Source organism: Rissa tridactyla, chromosome 4, assembly GCF_028500815.1.
Source record: "Rissa tridactyla isolate bRisTri1 chromosome 4, bRisTri1.patW.cur.20221130, whole genome shotgun sequence".
NCBI lineage: Eukaryota > Metazoa > Chordata > Aves > Charadriiformes > Laridae > Rissa > Rissa tridactyla.
The window spans coordinates 45,712,938-45,731,387 of record NC_071469.1 but is presented as its reverse complement, the minus strand read 5'-3'; the positions used below and the strand labels follow the sequence as shown (position 1 = coordinate 45,731,387).

Here is an 18,450-nt window from a genome sequence, read left to right as displayed (position 1 = left end):
TTGTTATAAATTCTAGTTTTTTCCTAGAGGGTAAAGCTGTATACAGCAGATGTTGGCATAATCAGAACAACAGCTCTTAAGTATTATTTAGCACTTCAGAACCCTGCTCTGAAGTACAGAAGCCGGGTCCAACATGCCTGGTCTAGAAAGCTGGGATAAACTTGCATAGCAAATCTAGCACGTGAGCACAGCCTTAGGCTGGATCCCCACATGCTTTGCCACAGTCATTATTTCAGCCATAAAGCCAAGATTTTACCACTCAGTGCACAGAAAAATCGCAATACAGAGTGTTTAAAAACAGTCAGTTACTGGTTGCAGTCAGTGGGTGTGTTAGCAGTAAAGCCCGCTGGTGCACTCTCAGGTGAGGTACCACGCACCCAGCTCCAGGTGACAGCATGGCAGCGTGTCGAGGGCGCACGCACCGCACAGATGCACTGCCCCTGCAAGCTTTGCTGTGTCTGACCCAGGAGCAACGGTACGTGCTGATTAGCCACCTTCAGGGTACTGCGAGGGACATGAAGGTCCGGACTGCGACTACAGGCTTAATTAGGGAAGACCGGCCGCCCCCCCGCCGCCATTTTGATGCGGGGGAGCCCCGTCCCTCAGGGAGGCTGCCGCCCCGCGCGCCGGGGGAGAGGGGCGGGGCCACTACGCAGGCGCAGTGCGCCGCCGGGCGGCCACGTGACGCGGGTCAGCTGAGCGTTGGCGGAAGCGGCCGGCGCGGGCCAGGGGTACCGGTGACCGTTGGCGGGTGACTGTTGGCGGCCATGGCCTCCATCCTGGACGAGTACGAAGATTCCCTCTACCGCTCCGCTTCCGTGCAGCAGAGCCGCGCCAGCGTGGGCATCCCCCACTCCGGTAGGCGCAACTCTCGGCCCGGGTCGGCCCCCGGGGGCAGCGCGGCGCTGTGGTTACAGGCAGGTCCCTGGGAATCCCCCGGTGGAGGACTAGGCCCGGGGTCCGGGCGGCTGGAGGCGTGCTCCCACCGTTAGCCCCTCGACGGGGCCTCCGGGGCGCTGGGAGTTCCTGCTGAGAGGGGGGAGGCAAGGCGGCAGCTCATTAGTTGGGGGCGGGGTAATTTGCTATGTGACATGTTTTGATGCAGGGGACACTCAGTTCCTGACAAAGCTTAGGGGTGATGCAGGTTATCTTAGCAAGACCGATGTGCTTGTTACCAGTGGGACAGCTTCACCTCCCTGTGCGATGAAGTGGTGTGTGCTGGAAAGACTGTACGTGAAGTGGCATGCCTTCATAGTCACAAATTATAACCACATCTCAGCACTATTCAGTTCAGAGCTGTGGTAGGTGGTTGTCTGAGATCGTCTCATAAGCTTGCTTCCTTTTTTTAATTTTTTCTCCTCTCTGTGGAACCCAACTGCTACAGCCACAGTATTCTGGCTGGCTGCACAGCTGTACCTGCATGCAGTTAGTTTCCTAACCCAGGGCCAGTTAACCAAAGACTTCATTTTTTAGAGTGGTTCCCTTAGTCCGACTACATGATGGTAAGGTTACTGCTGAAGAAGGTTACCAAGAAAGCAATCTGTATTAATGTTAAACTTTTCTGTCAAGGTTTGTGAAGCTTTGGTATACTGTACTATTTGGGGAGCTGTGCAATCAATGCAAAGTAATGGTGTGATGACCAGTCAGTTGTTTCTTTCATGTGAGAGAAAGCAAACAAATGGCAGGTATATTCCATGGTAAATTCAAGGTTTATTAGATTCAGTAACGGTTCCCTTTGAGATGCCACCTCACAATGTTTTATTGAGTATGGCAGGGAAATGTAGGTTATGAGAGGATTCTGTTTTGCCTGGTATTGTCATGGTAGTACCAGCTCCTATGCAGAGCTGGCATTTTTGAGTTACAAGTCTGGAAACGCATGGACATGTTCTTTCAAATTTTTTCCTCATGTAGTGTTGCCCACTGTTAACCTTTGGGGAAACCAGGTTGTGAGCTTTATATATGTAGTAAGAATTGATGAATTCTGTCATACTATATCTATTATTGAGTATAAGTACACAGACAGAATTACTCTGAGTCTAGGTACTGAAGTAGATATGTTCCCCATGTTTGTTTGAACATGCATAGTTATTTTGTTGTGTAATGTTAGATAAAGAATAAGTGTCCTGAATAGGTATTGTGCAAAACAGTGTTGTTACCGAAAATAAATTTTCAGGGACTCAGCTTTTCTTTCTGACTGCTGCAACACTGTCTCCAGTCATGGCTGTCTTGAGAAATCTGCCTGTTTGCTGACAATTAGTGTTGGCAAAGGAAGTTTGGGAAACTACTTAATTGCAAAGGCACAGCCTAATCTGTGTGTTAATTATTCTTAAATCAGACCTCACTGGTAACTTTGAATAAAAGTTGGGCTGGTAGAAGTTGTGGGCAATCTGACGTTTAAGTAAATTGATTTTGCAAAAAGATCATAGAATCATAGAATGGTTAGAGTTGGAAGGGACCTTAAAGATCATCTAATTCCACACCCCCTTCCCTGGGCAGGGACACCTCCCACTAGACCAGGTTGCTCAAAGCCCCGTCCAGCCTGGCCTTGAACACCTCCAGGGATGGGGCATCCACAGCTTATCTGGGCAGCCTGTTCCAGTGTCTCACCACTGGATTGCCCTGACCCACATGCAGGACCTTGCACTTGGCCTTGTTGAACTTCATGAGGTTCGCACACGCCCACTTCTCAAGCCTGTCCAGGTCCCTCTGTGTGGCATCCCTTCCCTCCACCATGTCGACCGTACCACACAGCTTGGTGTCATCGGCAAACTTGCTGAGGGTGCACTCAGCCCCACCATCCATGATGCCAAAAAAAGATGTTAAATAGTACCAGTCCCAGTAGTGACCCCTGAGGAACGCTACTTGTCACTGCTCACCACTTGGACATTGAGATGTTGACCACAACTTTTTGAGTATAGCCATCCAGGCAATTAGTGATCCACCGAGTGGTCCATCCATGAAATCTATGTCTCTCCAATTTAGAGATAACAATGTCATGTGGGACAGTGTCAAATGCCTTGTACAAGTTCAGGCAGATGGTATCAGATGCTCTTCCCTTATCCACCAATGCAATAACACTGTTGTAGAAGGCCACCAAATTTGTCAGGCATGATTTGCCCTTAATGAAGCCATGTTGGCTGTCACTGATCACTTCCTTATTTTCCATGTGCCTTAGCGTAATTTCCAGGAGGATCTGCTCCATGATTTTGCCAAGCACAGAGGTGAGACTGACCAGCCTGTAGTTCCCCGGCTCTTCCTTTTTTCCCTTTTTAAAAATGGGCGTTGTGTTTCCCCTTTTCCAGTCAACAGGAACTTCACCCGACTGCCACGACTTCTCAAATATGATGAATAGTGGCTTGGCAACTTCATCCACCAGTTCCATCAGGACCGGTCCCGTGGGCTTGGGCACCTTTGGGTTCCTCAGATGGTCTTGAACCTGTTTTTTTCCTTCAGTGGGCAGATCCTCGTTCTCCCAGTCCCTGCTTTTGCCTTCTGCAGCTCAGACGGAGTAGCTAGAGCCCTTGCCTGTGATGACCGACGCAAAAAAGATGCAAGTAAATAGTTAACTTCCTGAAAGCAGTCCTTAAGGTTAGGTTGGAAATTTTGGAAGGTGTTAAAACTTATTCCTCTGTTTCAGTTAGTTGTTCCCTGTGCCTGTTAAACTGCAGGTACTGTTTCTCGAAGTTGCAGGTAACCAAGCAGTGACTCTGTTGCCAACTTACAGTGCTGCATTGTAAACTTCAAGTACTGCAGTGCCAGCATGAAAAGACCTACTTTGATCCACTAGACTTAACTGATGTTGGTGAGTTTAGATCTTTGAACAGATTGAAAGCTCTAAGGAAAAATGCAGATTTGTCCAGAAATCAGGGTGGGAAATGCTGCAGTGGAATCTCGCCTGAACAGCAGAGGGACACATTGGGGTCAGGATGAAGGAGGGGACTGTTTGAAAGGAATGCATGTTATAAAATAGACATCTCCTTTGTATAAAGAACTGTAAGTTAAACAAGTTCATCCTTCTCCTGTTATGGATGCTAGTTAAAATTTTAAAATTCTCATGTTAGCGATGATGATCCTACAGTTGTTATAATTGTAATGGATAAAGTCCTAAAGAGTCCGGAAGGCTAGAATCCAGTCCATTGGCTTGAACTATGACTGAAATAAACAAACAAACAAACCAAAACGAAAAACAAAACAGACAAAAAACCCTACCCGAATTCTAAACCCCTACCTGTGTATAGGTGCTAGTTGTTCGGTTTTCTTCCTGTCAGCCTTGTTTTGCCTGATGGCAATCTGAAAAAAAATCAAGAGTGCCTGAATGAATGTGACTTGGCAATCCATTCGTATGTGGGTTTTCCCCATCAGAGTAATCCTTCCTTTTTATATATATAAATATGTATTTATATTTATTGGTTAGCTGTGACATCATGTGAATCTGCAGCTTGGGAGCTTTGTCTGCATGTTTTGAACCGCAGTTCACACCAGCAAGTTTAAAATGTGGCATTGCAGCTCCCTAATCTGAAATGAAGAACATCTGTTTTGCTTAACTGTAAATAAAGGAACGCACATTTGCATAAGTGGGTAATGTTTAAGATGTGGATCAATGTGTAAGAAAAAAACCCATACATGCTGAGCAAAAGGCTGCCTACTGAGATTGTGGTTGCTTTGTCTGTTCCTGCATGTGCATCTTTTCTCTAAAACAAGAATCCTTTAAAGATCCTGCAGCTGGTCTAGTGGTGAGGCCGAGGCAAGCAGAAGACATCGGTGGAATAAGCAATTAAAGGATTCGTAGTGTTAGCAGGCTGCTTTCCATGACTTCACTGGCTTTTTCAACAGCAACAGGACTGAAATTAGAGTTTTTCAGGATATTTTGGGGGAGGTTATAGATATTGAGTGTGCTTTGGAGTGGTGCTTTTAGTCAAAGTCTCGAGAGTGTCAGGCCTATGCTCTTTAGGATGGAAGCAGCCTCTTTCCTCTGAGATACAATCCCAGGCTTCCTTTTTCTTTAAGTTTACATCTTCCTAGGTAGCTACTTTGGCCATGAATGGCCTCAACTTATTATAGCTTGCTTCATTTTCAGTCTTCCTATCCAGGCTAACTGCTGCATGGATCTGCTTGCCTTAGAAATCCTTCAGTTGCATGTGGAACAAAGCAGATGATAGGTTAATTTAGCAATGGATCTATCTGTCTTGCTTTCTAGCTTGAGGTAGTGTGGTCAGACTGAGATCCTCTGCTGCTTTCCTTGTTAAAGGGTTATGTAAGACTTTGTGCATATGGGAAATTCAGTCAGTGGGAAAACTAGTCTCATGGGATAGATGTGGATGAAACTTTGTGATAAGATCTGCTTGTGGACGCACATATGTTCCAGGATTTTGCTAATGAGCATCATCACTTGGTTTTGGTTTTAGATGAATGGCTTCTTATTTTGCAGTTCACTGGCATATCTATCTGAGCTATTTTGTAGTTTTTTACTTCCTCATAGGAAGACCATAAAGACTGCTGCCCTTATTTAGGAATAGAATGGCCTGGTCTCTGCAAGTCCTGTGTTTTTGGGTGCAGAGGCCTACCCGCCTTCAGTGAAAACTAAATCCGTTATGCTGCTTCTCTGTGCTGCCAAATGGTGTTACAGGTTCACCTGTTTTAAAAGTTTCAGTTTGTTGACTGCTTGCCTGTGGCTGAGCTTTTGCCTTTGTCGTAGCCGAAGGAATGAGTTTGAACTGCATCCTGTGCTTTGCCCATCTGCACTGAAGATCATAAGAGATTCTTAAAGCAATTGATTTCTAAGTTTTATTTGTTTATTAACATATTTCTCCGGAAGTATGTCAATTCCCTCAAGTCAGACCTTCTCCACTCTCTGCCTTTCCCACCTAGATGTCCTTTATAAGTAATCCCTCAACATGCCTTCCTATGGATGCCACATTTCCCAAGGTGGTTGGTACTAAACTGACCAGCTGAATATTTAATTAGTTGCATGAGCTAACTTGCTCTCATTGTCCACTCCCATTTTCAGTTCGTTGCTTTTTCAGGTTTGCTTGGTTGGGCTTAAAACGCAACATGTGTCCTGTAAGGTGGCTGTGTCATGTCAAACTTCAACCCTTAACTCTAACCTGAACTTAATTGTGCATTTCTTAGAATTCGGGCATGGTTTTCAAAAGGATATGAGTATTAGGTTAGTCTGTCTCCATTTTGGGATTTACCATGAAACAGTAAACTAGTCTGAAAGGGTTTTGGCTCAGGAAGCAATTTATGCCAAGATTGGAGCATTGATTCAGCAATCACCAGGTCTTGGTTATTGTTTTGGCTCTAAGAAGTAGTTCGCGTGCCTTCCAGCAACAGCTGGAAAGTTGCAATTAGGATAGTGTTATGGTTGGTAAAACAGGGTTATGGTAAAAACATCATTGTGACCTCCAGCTGTGTTCCCTGCAGCAAATAATCCAACAGACTTCTCTCTATGATGAAGTCTGCTATGTGGATACAAAAAAAACCCCAACATGGCTTTAAAAATAGCTTCAGCTTGTGAATGATGGATGTCACGTATGGTAGCTCATTCAATTACAACATGGAATAAGAGAGAAATATATTTCAATTAAGGCCACAGTGGTCTCTTGGGTAGTTTCTATGGGAGTGTCAAACCAGAGTCCTCTTTGTGTCTTATGTAATACCAGCCATTCTTTCCTGTCTTGAAGAAATAAACTGCCAACCAAGGAAAACAAATTACTTTGTGATTCTACTCTCATTTTCAGCTTTTTACACAGTTTACGTGACAGTTTTGTGGCTTCCCCTGGAATTCTGTGTGCATTCAAATTAACACTTGTGACAAGTTTGCGGTTCTGTGACAAGACAGTAAGGTGTATTACTACTTTTCTTTCCTGTTATACATATCTACCTGAGTGCTGCTCTCTGTGCAGCATGCTCCATGAAGCACACTCTCTTTTCAGTAAAACTCAGAACAGGTGATGATCTTTCTAGTCTTTTAGGTTAGATTTTGGTGTAGTGGGGGGTGATTGTTGTTGTGGGTTTCTGTCTTGTTTTGTTTTTAAGTGTTCATGTTCTTTCTTCAGGATATGTGAATGCACGACTGGAGAAGGAAACACCAATATTTAACAAGCAAAGGATTGACTTTGCTCCTCCAGAGAAAATTAACAGCTTAGTGGTCTCATCTAACCAGCTCTGTATGAGCCTTGGCAAAGACACTCTTCTCAGGTAATGCTGTGAGAGACCTGAAGTTATTGCTTGTTTTCCCTTGCCTTTTTTTTTTTTTTTTCATAAGTTGTCAGAGAACTTAAAATCACAAACTGGATAAGAAGGCATGAACCCAATATGGAAAACAGTAAGCAATTAACGCCTACATGAACTTTTGTTGGAAGCATGCTTTCATGGTTTCTCTTTGCAGGATTGATCTTGGGAAGCCAGATGAACCTAATCAGGTAGAGCTGGGACGCAAAGATGAAGCCAAAGTCTACAAGATGTTTTTGGACCACACAGGTGAGGCAGTGGACTATGTATATTTACAGACAGTGGTTGGCAGCAGATGCAATTGAATGCGTGTAACAAGCACTGGTGAAGGAGTTCTCTTTCTGTTCTGTAAATAAGGAGAACAGGTGGTTCTTTTGTGGCCAGGACTCCATTGCCCAAGGGTCCTGCCTTCTGATTTGCCCCGTGCTATTAGAAAAACACTGGTTTGTTGTGTGTATGTTGTTGCTTTTGAACTCTCTGAAATGAACATAGCCAATTAGCCTGTTCTGAGCAAGGCTGCTAAAACCAATAAAAGGATATCTTTGCAGTCACCCTGTGCTGTGTTTATATAAGAATTTTTAAAAGGGATTGTTAAACATCTGCAGCTCACTGTAGCCTTGACTGATTTTTAAAAAGAAAACAAAAGTTTGGAAAGAGATTCTCATGTTTGTCACCAACTGACAGGGATAGGAGAGAACTCTGGGAACTGTTTATCCTTAGAATAATTATTGACACAGAAGAATACCTTCTCGATGAAGCATCTGGGACTAGTATTTTAAGTTTGCAACATATAGACTACTGTTCTGATCCAGCATGGAAATCCCCCACATTCCTAAGAATGCCTGGGAAAGTCTTGGATTTAGTATGTTGATATCAGAGCTTATCAAGTGTGAGGATTAGAAGCCTCAGGAATTTGGCTTGCTTAGGCACAATCTTAATTTGTTCTTTCCTTCTCCTTCCCATACCCCTCGCCTGTTGGTAGGCTCTCATCTCCTGATTGCTCTGAACACCAGTGAATGCCTTTACCTGAACAGAAGTGTTCAGAAAGTGCGAACACTCTCCCGCTGGAAAGGCCACTTGATTGAAAGTGTGGGCTGGAACAAATTTCTTGGTTCAGAGACCAACACTGGGCCTATCCTGGTGGGGACAGCCCAGGGGCAGATCTATGAGGCCGAAATCTCTGTCAGCGAGGGAAGTCTCTTCAGCACTAATCCCGACCAGTACTTTCGACAGGTCTACACTCTGGAGGAGGAATCGGGACCTGCCCCAGTCTGCTGCTTGGAGATTGAACGAGGAATAGAAGGGAAATTTTTTATTATAGCCACCACTCGAAAGAGACTCTTCCAGTTTGTTGGCAAAGTGCCTGAAGGGACGGAACAGCAAGGCTTCAGCTCCATATTTGCTATGCATGCTGACCATTTGCCCAGCTTCCGTGAGTTTCCAGCCAACCTTGGTTTCAGTGAGATAGCCTTTTACACCCCAAAACTGCGCTCCAACCCACGCTCCTTTGCCTGGATGATGGGAAATGGTGTTTTATATGGTACATTGGATTATAGCCGTCCTGATTCAATTTTGAGTGATGAACGCGTCTGGGTTTATCCTTCTGATATTGATATAACTGTGAACAAGCCAATATCCATTGTACTTACCCAGTTCCACTTCCTGTTGCTGCTGCCTGATCGGGTGAAGGCTGTATGCACTCTGAATGGGCAGGTTGTTTTTCAAGATCTGTTCCTGGAGAAGTTTGGCTTACTGACACGCATGATCAAAGATCCCACAGTCCAGCAGATATGGATTCACACTGAGAAAGTAGTGTTCCGCTACCACGTCCAGCGGGAATCTAGAGATGTGTGGAAGATGTATATGAATATGAACAAATTTGATTTAGCCAAAGAGTATTGTAAAGACCGTCCAGAGTGCCTAGATATTGTGCTGGCAAAAGAGGCAGAGCACTGCTTCCAAAACAAGAGGTATCTAGACAGTGCCAAATGTTATGCGCTGACCCAGAACTACTTTGAGGAAATTGCCCTTAAGTTCATTGAAGCCAAGCAAGAAGAGGCCCTGATGGAGTTTCTGATTAAGAAGCTAAGTAACCTAAAGCCTTCTGAGAAGACACAGACCACTCTGCTGACCACGTGGTTAACGGAGCTGTACCTGAATTGGCTGGGTATATTGGAAGGAGATCCCTCACAGCGAAATCTCTATTTGGATACACGGGAGAAGTTTCGCACTTTCCTGAGCAGTCCTAAAAACAAAGACTGTCTATTTAATAACCGGGCATCTATTTATGAGCTGTTGGCAAGCCATGGGGACACAGAGCACATGGTCTACTTTGCAGTCATCATGCAGGACTACGAGCGTGTAGTAGCTCACCACTGCCAGCATGATGAGTACGATGAAGCTCTAAATGTGCTGTCCAGGCACAGAGATGAGAAGCTGTTCTACAAGTTCTCTCCAGTCCTCATCCAGCATATTCCCAAGAAGGTAGTTGATGCTTGGATTTCTATGGGCTCTAGACTGGATGCCAGGAACCTCATTCCAGCGCTTGTTAACTACAGCCAGAGTGCCAGCACCCAGCAAATCAATGAAGCCATTAGATATATGGAGTTCTGTGTCTATCAGTTGGAGGAAACCCAGCAAGCCATTCACAACTACCTGTTGTCTCTTTATGCTTTGTGTCGGCCAGACTCATTGCTGTCATACCTGGAGCAAGCAGGAACCAACCCAAACAGGATCCACTATGACCTGAAGTATGCATTGCGCCTGTGTGCAGAGCATGGGCACCACCACGCATGTGTCCATATTTACAAAGTGATGGAATTATATGAGGAGGCTGTGGATCTAGCCTTACAGGTATGTGTGTCTGTGCATGCATGCTATGATGTATAGGAACGTAGCTTGTTCAAGTTATCTTGAACAATCGAGCATTGAGAGGAAGTGGACAGACTCCTTGGTATAGGAGGTGTGCAGCTAAGTCTAGGAAGAAAGACCTGACTCTGTTAACATACTTCTGTGCTTTGTTGTTTTAAGTAGACAGCTGACTGACAAGCCATTAACTGAGGGTAGGGGCATGGAAAGTACGAGGAGGGAGTACTGTCTGTCTTAAGCTCAGTCTCTAATGTAAATTACCTTTAACGTATCTGCATTTATGCAAGACTTGTATAGCTATTGTTCAGGATTCTAATTACTTCCTATTCCTAGCTGTGATAATTATCACAGAAGAATGCCTTTGTCAGCTTAGTCTGAGCTTCAGGGAAATGTAGGATTTTTTTTCTATTGTCATTGCTATGTCTTTGCTGAAATGTGTGGCCAGCAAAGATACCGTAACATGGCTTATCTGCCCTTATTGTAGTGCTGAGCTTTTTTGTTCTCTGCTGGGTAGCAAGCAAATCTGCAAGGAGGAACGCTGGTGGAGAGGAAAGTTGTTTCACATGTAAACAAGGAGCAGGCCAGTAGTGCCGTCCAAGGCAATGAGATAGCAATAGAAGTTTTCTATTAACGCCTCCTATAAGGGACAGCAGTTGAAGTTGAATGGTGGATAAACAAAGAGGGAAGCTTAACTCAGTTTCCTTGTCTGTCCAACTCCTAGGTGGATGTTGATCTTGCCAAGTCCTGTGCAGATCTCCCTGAAGATGATGAGGAACTCCGGAAGAAGCTCTGGTTGAAGATTGCTCGCCATGTTGTTCAGGAAGAGAAGGATGTCAAGAAGGCAATGGCCTGCCTCTCCAGCTGTGCCCTGCTGAAGATTGAAGATGTCCTGCCATTCTTTCCAGACTTTGTCACTATTGACCATTTCAAGGAGGCAATCTGTAACTCCCTAGAGGACTACAACAAACACATTGAAGAGCTGAAAAGGGAGATGGAGGAAGCCACACAGAGTGCCAAGAGAATCCGAGAGGACATTCAGGAAATGAGAAATAAGTATGGCTCTGTGGAGCCTCAGGAAAAATGTGCTGCTTGTGACTTTCCACTTCTAAACCGCCCTTTTTACCTTTTCCTGTGTGGTCACATGTTTCACTATGACTGTCTTCTCCAAGCAGTTTTCCCAAACCTTCCTGCCTATAAGCAGGCAAAACTTGAAGATCTTCAGAAGAAGCTGGCAGCTACCAGTCAGCCTTCCAAGAGCCACCATCGTCCCAAGGACGCAGATACCATTAGCTTGGGGAAGGGGCAGCAGAGCCGGGAACAGATCAAAGCTGACATTGATGATATTGTGGCAGCCGAATGTGTGTACTGTGGTGAGCTGATGATCCGGTCCATTGACAAACCTTTTATTGATCCCCAAAAGTATGAAGAGGAGATGCAAAGCTGGCTGTAGTTTTCCAAATCTGCAGCTGTCAATGGACCAGACTGGTTTTGTTCACAACTTGTGAAGCTTCTGTGGTGGAGATACAACCTCTGGAAGCAGGAACACAGTGGCTTCAGTGGAACTCTAAGGAAAGAGTAGTGGGGTCTTGTTATCAGGATTACAGTGAACTAGTCTTGAAAAATGGGGAGGTATAGCTATGACTGTCTAAGAACTTGAACAATAGTTAGAGATAACACTGCAATATATTTAGCAGATGTTTGCTGCTTGCAGTTCTTCTGAGGTTCTCAGTGTGAAGCTAATGGAGTGCCTTGTCCAGAAGGAATTGGGAACAGCCTGTGATTTGTCTTCCCTGTTGTGTGGTATTTGTTTTGGTGAAGACAAGCTTAAAGGGAAAGGTAGTGAGGAACACTAAGTAGTGTAGTCTTCATTCATCACTTTCAAAGCTAGAATTGCATTCTGTTTCCTTTTTCCCGAGAGTCTATAACCACGTACATGGAAAGAACATGAAAGGACAAATGCTCTTGCATATATATTTTGTAAACATCATGCTACACAAATACATGTTTCTACACAATGTAATATAAGAATGTGTATAATTCTCAAGCAGGAGTGTCTCATAATACACTTAAGTCATTTGCCTGCAATTCAAGGTGTGTAATTCTTTCCCACAAGCTTTATGGACGAGCCCATACATTTCAGTTTTCTCTAGGTACTGTTTCTGGCAATACTTCCTTGCCTGTTCACCCTTTCCTCCCTCTCTCCATCCTATTTCTGTTATGACTGTCTTTGTACAGTGGATCTTGGTTTTGTCTTCACCCCAAACCAAAATTGATATATGCAGTAGTAATGTTTCAACCGATACTCTGCAAGCAGGAACACAGCCTATTTCTGTTGTCCTGCTGTGGTCCTCTTCAAGCTACGCTTGAGCACTAGACGACAGATCTAGTTGTAGGTTCCCTCAAGGGTAGACTACAGAAAAGTTCTGTTGGTATAAAATTTGCTTTGCCATTTGAAGCCAGTACCTTGTGACCAGCCAGTCTTTTGTCTTCCTGACAGTATTTGATACTTTCTGGAGATGGCTGCAGTTCAGTGCTTCTGTCTGTTGCTCTGACTTGGAAAATTCTTCCCAGAAGGTGGCAATCATTACACTGTGGGTGAGGGAACAAAAAATTTTCTTCAGTCATTTAGCAAGGGTTCCGTGTTTTATGTTTGAAGAAACTAAAATTTTAATGAAGCTCTGCTGTTTGGGGCTGAATCACAAAGGTAGTAATTGGCAGAAGAATGCCATGATCTAAATGAAAAATGTTGATTCATTAAGGCAATAGAAAATAACTTTCTTCTGAAAAACCTCTTCAGTTCTTTCACATGAATGTATGTGCTTGTCTCGATTACATCTCTGAATCTGCTAGTCACCCGTTCGTAGGGTTGTAGAAATGGGTCTTCACATCACTGGAACAGAATATAAATTGGTTTTCTCAAGGAGCTGACCTAAGAATTTTGATAACCATTCAGAGCTCCAGAAGAACATCCATGCTTTTCTTGGGAGCTTCAGCCTGGAAGGAATGAATTTCATGTGTGTAAAATTACAGGAGTAATAAAAACCGGAGCTGGCAGTAGGAAAACCTCAGGTTTTGGAATCCTCTTTTCATTGTTGAAGCTGTGGGATAGGCAGTCTCCTTACCACCTGGTAGTGTTTGCTGCTGGCTGGCTTATCAGAAACCACTGTTTCAGTTGTTTCATTAAGCAGTGGTTCAGAAACCCCACATGCTGTAGTTTTCTTTGTCTCTGGATGGCCTTTTCCTTTGAAAAAGTTGATGGGTCTAGCAGAAGAATTTGTGATGAAAACTAAATGTGACGTCTCTTGAAGTTCAACATTAAGCCAGTTATAACTGGCTGCTCCTGAATCATCATCTTTTCATGTAAGCAGTGTAATATTTAAGGTTGTATATGTCATTATAAAGCAACAGTAGCCCCCCACCCAAACCAGTCTCCAGTCAAAAGCAAGTGGCTGTTTTTCTGCCCTTTAGCAGAAACATGAGCAGTAGCTCATTCTGATGCAGGAAGTAATTTCAAGTTATTTATTTTCTTTGAGATGTTCTTAATATTTGTTCCATCTGTTTAATTTTGTGTTTTTACAGGATGCTTTGCTGGTATATTAGAGTTATTATAGTGCTCCATTCTTTTCCTATTAGTGCTACAGAACAGTTGCATTGCTGAATGTTTCTGTTGTGCTCTGAAGATTAGCAATATTCTTTGCTTGAATACCATTCCAGGGAGATCTGCTTGTCCATAATATTGGAAGAAGTGCGTGTCTGTGGGAGCTGAGGCATATCAAGTGAATAAAAACCCTCAAGTCTTTGCCTGAGATGAGGTGGTAGGGGAAGGCACCTCAAGAACCTAATGATTATTCCAGTCTTAGGAATTAATATGTCTCAGTTAACAAAATTAGAACTAGGTATTTTTTGAATTACTAGTATGCAACTTTCTCAGAGCACTTTAGGCTTGTGCACTAGATAAATATACCACAAATCTCCTGCTTCCTCACCACTGTTACCTGAAAAATCTTTAAAGTCATTTGCTGTCAAGGCTGTGGAGTGTGTCAATGCCTGCAAAGACTCCAGCAGTGGTTAAATGACTAGTGCCAGACCACTTCCAGTAGTACAGGAAGCTACATAAAGATATCTTTTGAACTTTCCTTACATTGTCACATGCTTCAGAAGTTTCAATAACCACTCACCTGTGCTTCTTGGCAATTTTGCAATATCACTCATTGAAAAAGGTAAGATGGTTTTTTGGGGGTGTGGAGGGAAATGAACTGTTTACTGTTTTCCCGTAAATCTAATCTGCAAGGTCTCTTCCTCTTTGCTTTCAGAATAGCATTTTTATCTTTTCTCGTTATAATTTCAGCACAGTTACATTTTAGAAATCACAGTCCTTTGTATGTTTGTTTTTTTTTTTTTTAGCTGTGAATGAATTGTGTACCAGCTGTTACAAATGATGTGGCCTTGGGTCTTGTCCTTGTCTGTGTGAATAAGCCCTACCATTTACTTTAATGCAGCTAGAGAACAGTGTGACCAAAAGGGTTGGTGAGTGGGAGCCCCAGCCCTACGTAACCAAAACAAATATCTCCAGCTAGATTTATGCTAAAGAAATTTAGTTGTGCAGGCAAGGCCTAAAGCAGACTTGTGCCTGCTACCTCACCTCTCCTAGGCTTCAAGGAAGTGACTGGGGAAATGCTGAGTTGGGGGAGACAACGGTGAGTTTGTGTTACAGAAGAGTTTGTAGAGAATTTCAGATGTGCTTGCTTGCTGTTGGTCTGTGTAGTAGGAAGCAGCTAACTGAAACGTTGAGAGCTGTGTGTTTTGTCTTTCTAAAAAGAAATGTCTGGGCTGGAAATTTAGGAAGGCAAGTTCTTAATAAGCCACTAGATGTCAGTGCTGTCCATTTAAATACTGAGGCTTGCTGCAGAGAAGCTAAAAGTATTCTGTAGCAGAACGGAAGGTACATAACAGTAAGGAACTGAAGCAGATGCCCAGTGCCTTTTGGTGGGGAGAGTGGAGGCAGACCTGTAAGGTAGTTATTGGAGGCCAAGGTGCTAAAAAAACTAACTAAAAGGCAATTTCAGTTAATGGATCACTCTCTTTCTGGTTTTGAATATCAAAAGCTGTTAACAAATGAGTATCAGTCCTCTTTTGTGTAATTGCATTCTAGTATAAGTTCCTACAGACCTAGTGTTTGCTAAACTGTAGAGGGATTATCCCTGAGCTTGGAGTTGCAATATCTGGTGGCCTTGGGTCTGGCCATGTTTGGTTGCTGCTGCTTCATCATGTCCTAGCAGCAGGCATGTGAGCCAGCTCCTTAGTTGCTTGAGTTCACATCTAGTGTGTTTTCTTAAAAGCATCCGTAAAGTTGGGTTTCTAATATGATATTGGACACTTGACTTGCAGGAACGTAGTGTGTTTGTTTTTGCCTTTGAATTGTGGGGTCATAATCCCAGTAAAGGGGCAAGTGGGAGTAGGAACATCTTGTACTCCATCAAAATTAGATGTTGTGGTTTGACTCAGACTGTAGTTGTGTATTAGCATGTAGTTCTTGGAATAGGTATTTACCATTCACTACTGCCCTGTCACTGTCAGCGTATAGAGTGTCTATGCTTATGAGTGCAAATACGTAGCTTCTTGTAGGAATTCATGGGAAGTTTGTTGTTTCTTGCATCACTTCATCCAACAACACTGTACTGAGCTGTGGGAAGACAGACTGAAAACAGGCCTCTTCCTTGCAACAAGTGTACTGAGCTGAAATTTGAGAAAGACTTATGGAATTTTGGATTTTTTAATTATTATTATTTTTATTCAGACAGATGAAGTATCTTTTTCCAGAATAGATGGAGTATTGTGTGGGTCACTGTGGTATGTGTAAGTGTTTATGAGAGAATCTTATGGCATCCTCAGAGCAGAGAGAGGCTGGCCAGGATCTCGTATCCTTTTTGTACATGGAGGAAGGGATGCCTTGGAAAGGAGAGGGAGTGGTGTGGTTTCTATAAAATAATTTGGCCAACTTTATGTATCTGACTTCAGACAAGCTTCCCCAGTGTAACTGCAATATTGATGAATCTGTACTTTTCACACTGAGGTGCTGAAGAAGAAAAAGCTCATTTCCTTTGGAATAGGAATTTTGGTAAAATTGAAGAGCTTAGGGCTTGAAAGTGGAACACTATACGAGTGCCTTAAATTTGCAGTGGGTTGTGTATGGGTTCAGCTGCTAAATTATCTGCTGTCTCTGATCATGCCCAGTCCAGACTTTACACCTTCTGAGCCCTGTAGGATTTGAGCTTCATGCCCTTACTGTGATTTTGGAGACTTGTGATGCTTCCCCCTCAGCTCAGTGTTGGGGTTTTTTCAGTCCCAGATCTCACGGAAAGGCATCAGGCTGCTTATTTGCAGCTTTGAAGCAGTCTGGCCTCCAGCTGCTTTCAGGTGGTGGGAGGGGAATAAGATTAAACAAACTTGTTAGATCTACCTGTTGAAACTGGTTGGGATGGAGAGAAAAAGGGGTCAGGCATTTCCTTTCTGTAATGGCTAGAGGTATTGAAGGCAGCTTGTTTTGAGTAAGACTGGTTGCTTAGGAACAAGGAAGCTACAGGAGCACTCTAAGCTTACAAATACAGCTATAACTAATCCTACAGACTCACTTTGCATTGTGGGGCAGCTCAGCAGAGGGCAGTTTCCAACTTGCAGCAAGTCAGTATTGGGTTCAGACTTTCTGCAGTGCTTCATGGCTCCCATGATGGTGGTTGATAGAGCTGTTTTAATTCAGCACTTGAGCTGCAGAGCTTGGTCGGTGTGGGAATAAGTACAGCTGATTTGTATATACAACATCAGGCTGTCTCACTGCACAGAGATTTCCATCATATGCTCCAAACACCACATAAACACCCTTGTTTTATAAGGGGTGTACAGGCTGTACCTGATATATGTCAGGTGGTAATTTTGGTTTTCCTTCATGTGCGGGTATTCATATATTCCTTCTGTGCTGCTGTGTTGGCTGTAGGCTGGGTTGTCTTCAGATAGGCCATTTGAGATAGCCTTTTGTTTGTTTAATGTGTAGTTTGCTTGCTTCATCTGTAACTGAGATTACTACTGGTAGAGGTTTTTGCAATTAAAGTGTTCAGGAGAAGCTGAACCATAGCCTACCCCTCGTTTCGTGCTCCATATTGAATGGTTCATTGTAGGTGATGGCTTACATAAAAAGGATTGAACAACTGGTTTGGTATCCAAAAGCAGATATTCTCCACTTTGTGCGATTGAAATCCAAGTGCTGGTCACTTGGCATGGCACATAATCTTCGGAACACAGCCTGAACTTGGAAGCTGCTGGACTCCATTTAAGCAGACATCTGTGTTTTCCAATTAATCAGTTATTCAACAGTCTCTTTTCATCTCTGCGTGTACATACTGAATAGATTTTCTAATAAATAAATGATTACTGTGGAACTGGGTTCATAAGACAGTTGTTCCTATCTATAGATTCCCTTTTATTTTGCCATGTTTATTAAAAACAAGGTGCATGGTGTGGTTTTGTCTGAGAGTAGATTTGGCGTGTTTTGATCTCTAATGTTTCAGCTCTGTTCCTCTTTTCACATGCAAGGGCGTGTATATTGGGCCAATGCCTTTGGATGAATCAGGAATGTCACAGACAAAGAGGAACATGAAGGCTGCTGTATTAGTTTATTTAGGACTTTCCTCTACAGACTCTACATGACAATAATTAACAGCTGCCCTGTCTGGTTTTGATGGCTGTTGCGTGTTTTTCATCATGTGAACAAGATACTTACTCTCTAGTAAGAGCCTGTGAAGGTATGGGTAGTCAAAATTTGTTGCTCTTCAGCTAATTAAAATGGTTCTAGCAAAATAGCCCTTGTCCAATTTTTCTCATAGTAGCTATCAAGATAACATTAACATGTATAGCTGATCTAAATAAAACAATATTCCATGTATAGCTGAAGCATATGTTGCCATCCTTGATAACAGGGCCATAAACTTAGATCAGCTCATGCTGTTTGAAAGAACTGAGCAGAATGTTGCTGGGTGAGGAGGAAACTGAGAGTTGAGGCTTACTCTCCTAGATGTCCCAATTCTTTGTTTAATACTTGCCTGTGTGACACAGCATGACTGTCGCAGGGTGCCATCTGCATTTGTGTTACAGTGGTATGTTCTGCTGAGCAGCCTTTTTGGGAGAAAAGCAGTTCCTTATGTTCTGCAGTCTGTTTCAAACACTTGCCTGCTTGCCCAGTTAATGAGATTGGAATAACTAGGACCATGTCATCTTTCTGCGGTGTTCTTCTGAAAGGTTGCTTATGGTAATCCTCAGTATGTGCTTCAAAGACTTGCAGTAGCAGGCTTTCCAAAG

At 43.4% G+C, this 18,450-nt stretch overlaps 1 protein-coding gene across 1 annotated transcript; it reads left to right on the top strand.

The window, feature by feature from the left end:
- Positions 1 to 681: 681 nt before the first annotated feature.
- Positions 682 to 13,164, top strand: VPS18 (VPS18 core subunit of CORVET and HOPS complexes). The gene is made up of 5 exons (XM_054198425.1): positions 682 to 858; positions 7,059 to 7,200; positions 7,391 to 7,482; positions 8,216 to 10,086; positions 10,823 to 13,164. Exons 1-5 carry the CDS (start codon positions 768 to 770, stop codon positions 11,549 to 11,551), a joined length of 2,925 nt encoding a protein of 974 aa, XP_054054400.1. The 5' UTR covers positions 682 to 767; the 3' UTR covers positions 11,552 to 13,164.
- The last annotated feature ends 5,286 nt before the right edge of the window (positions 13,165 to 18,450 follow it).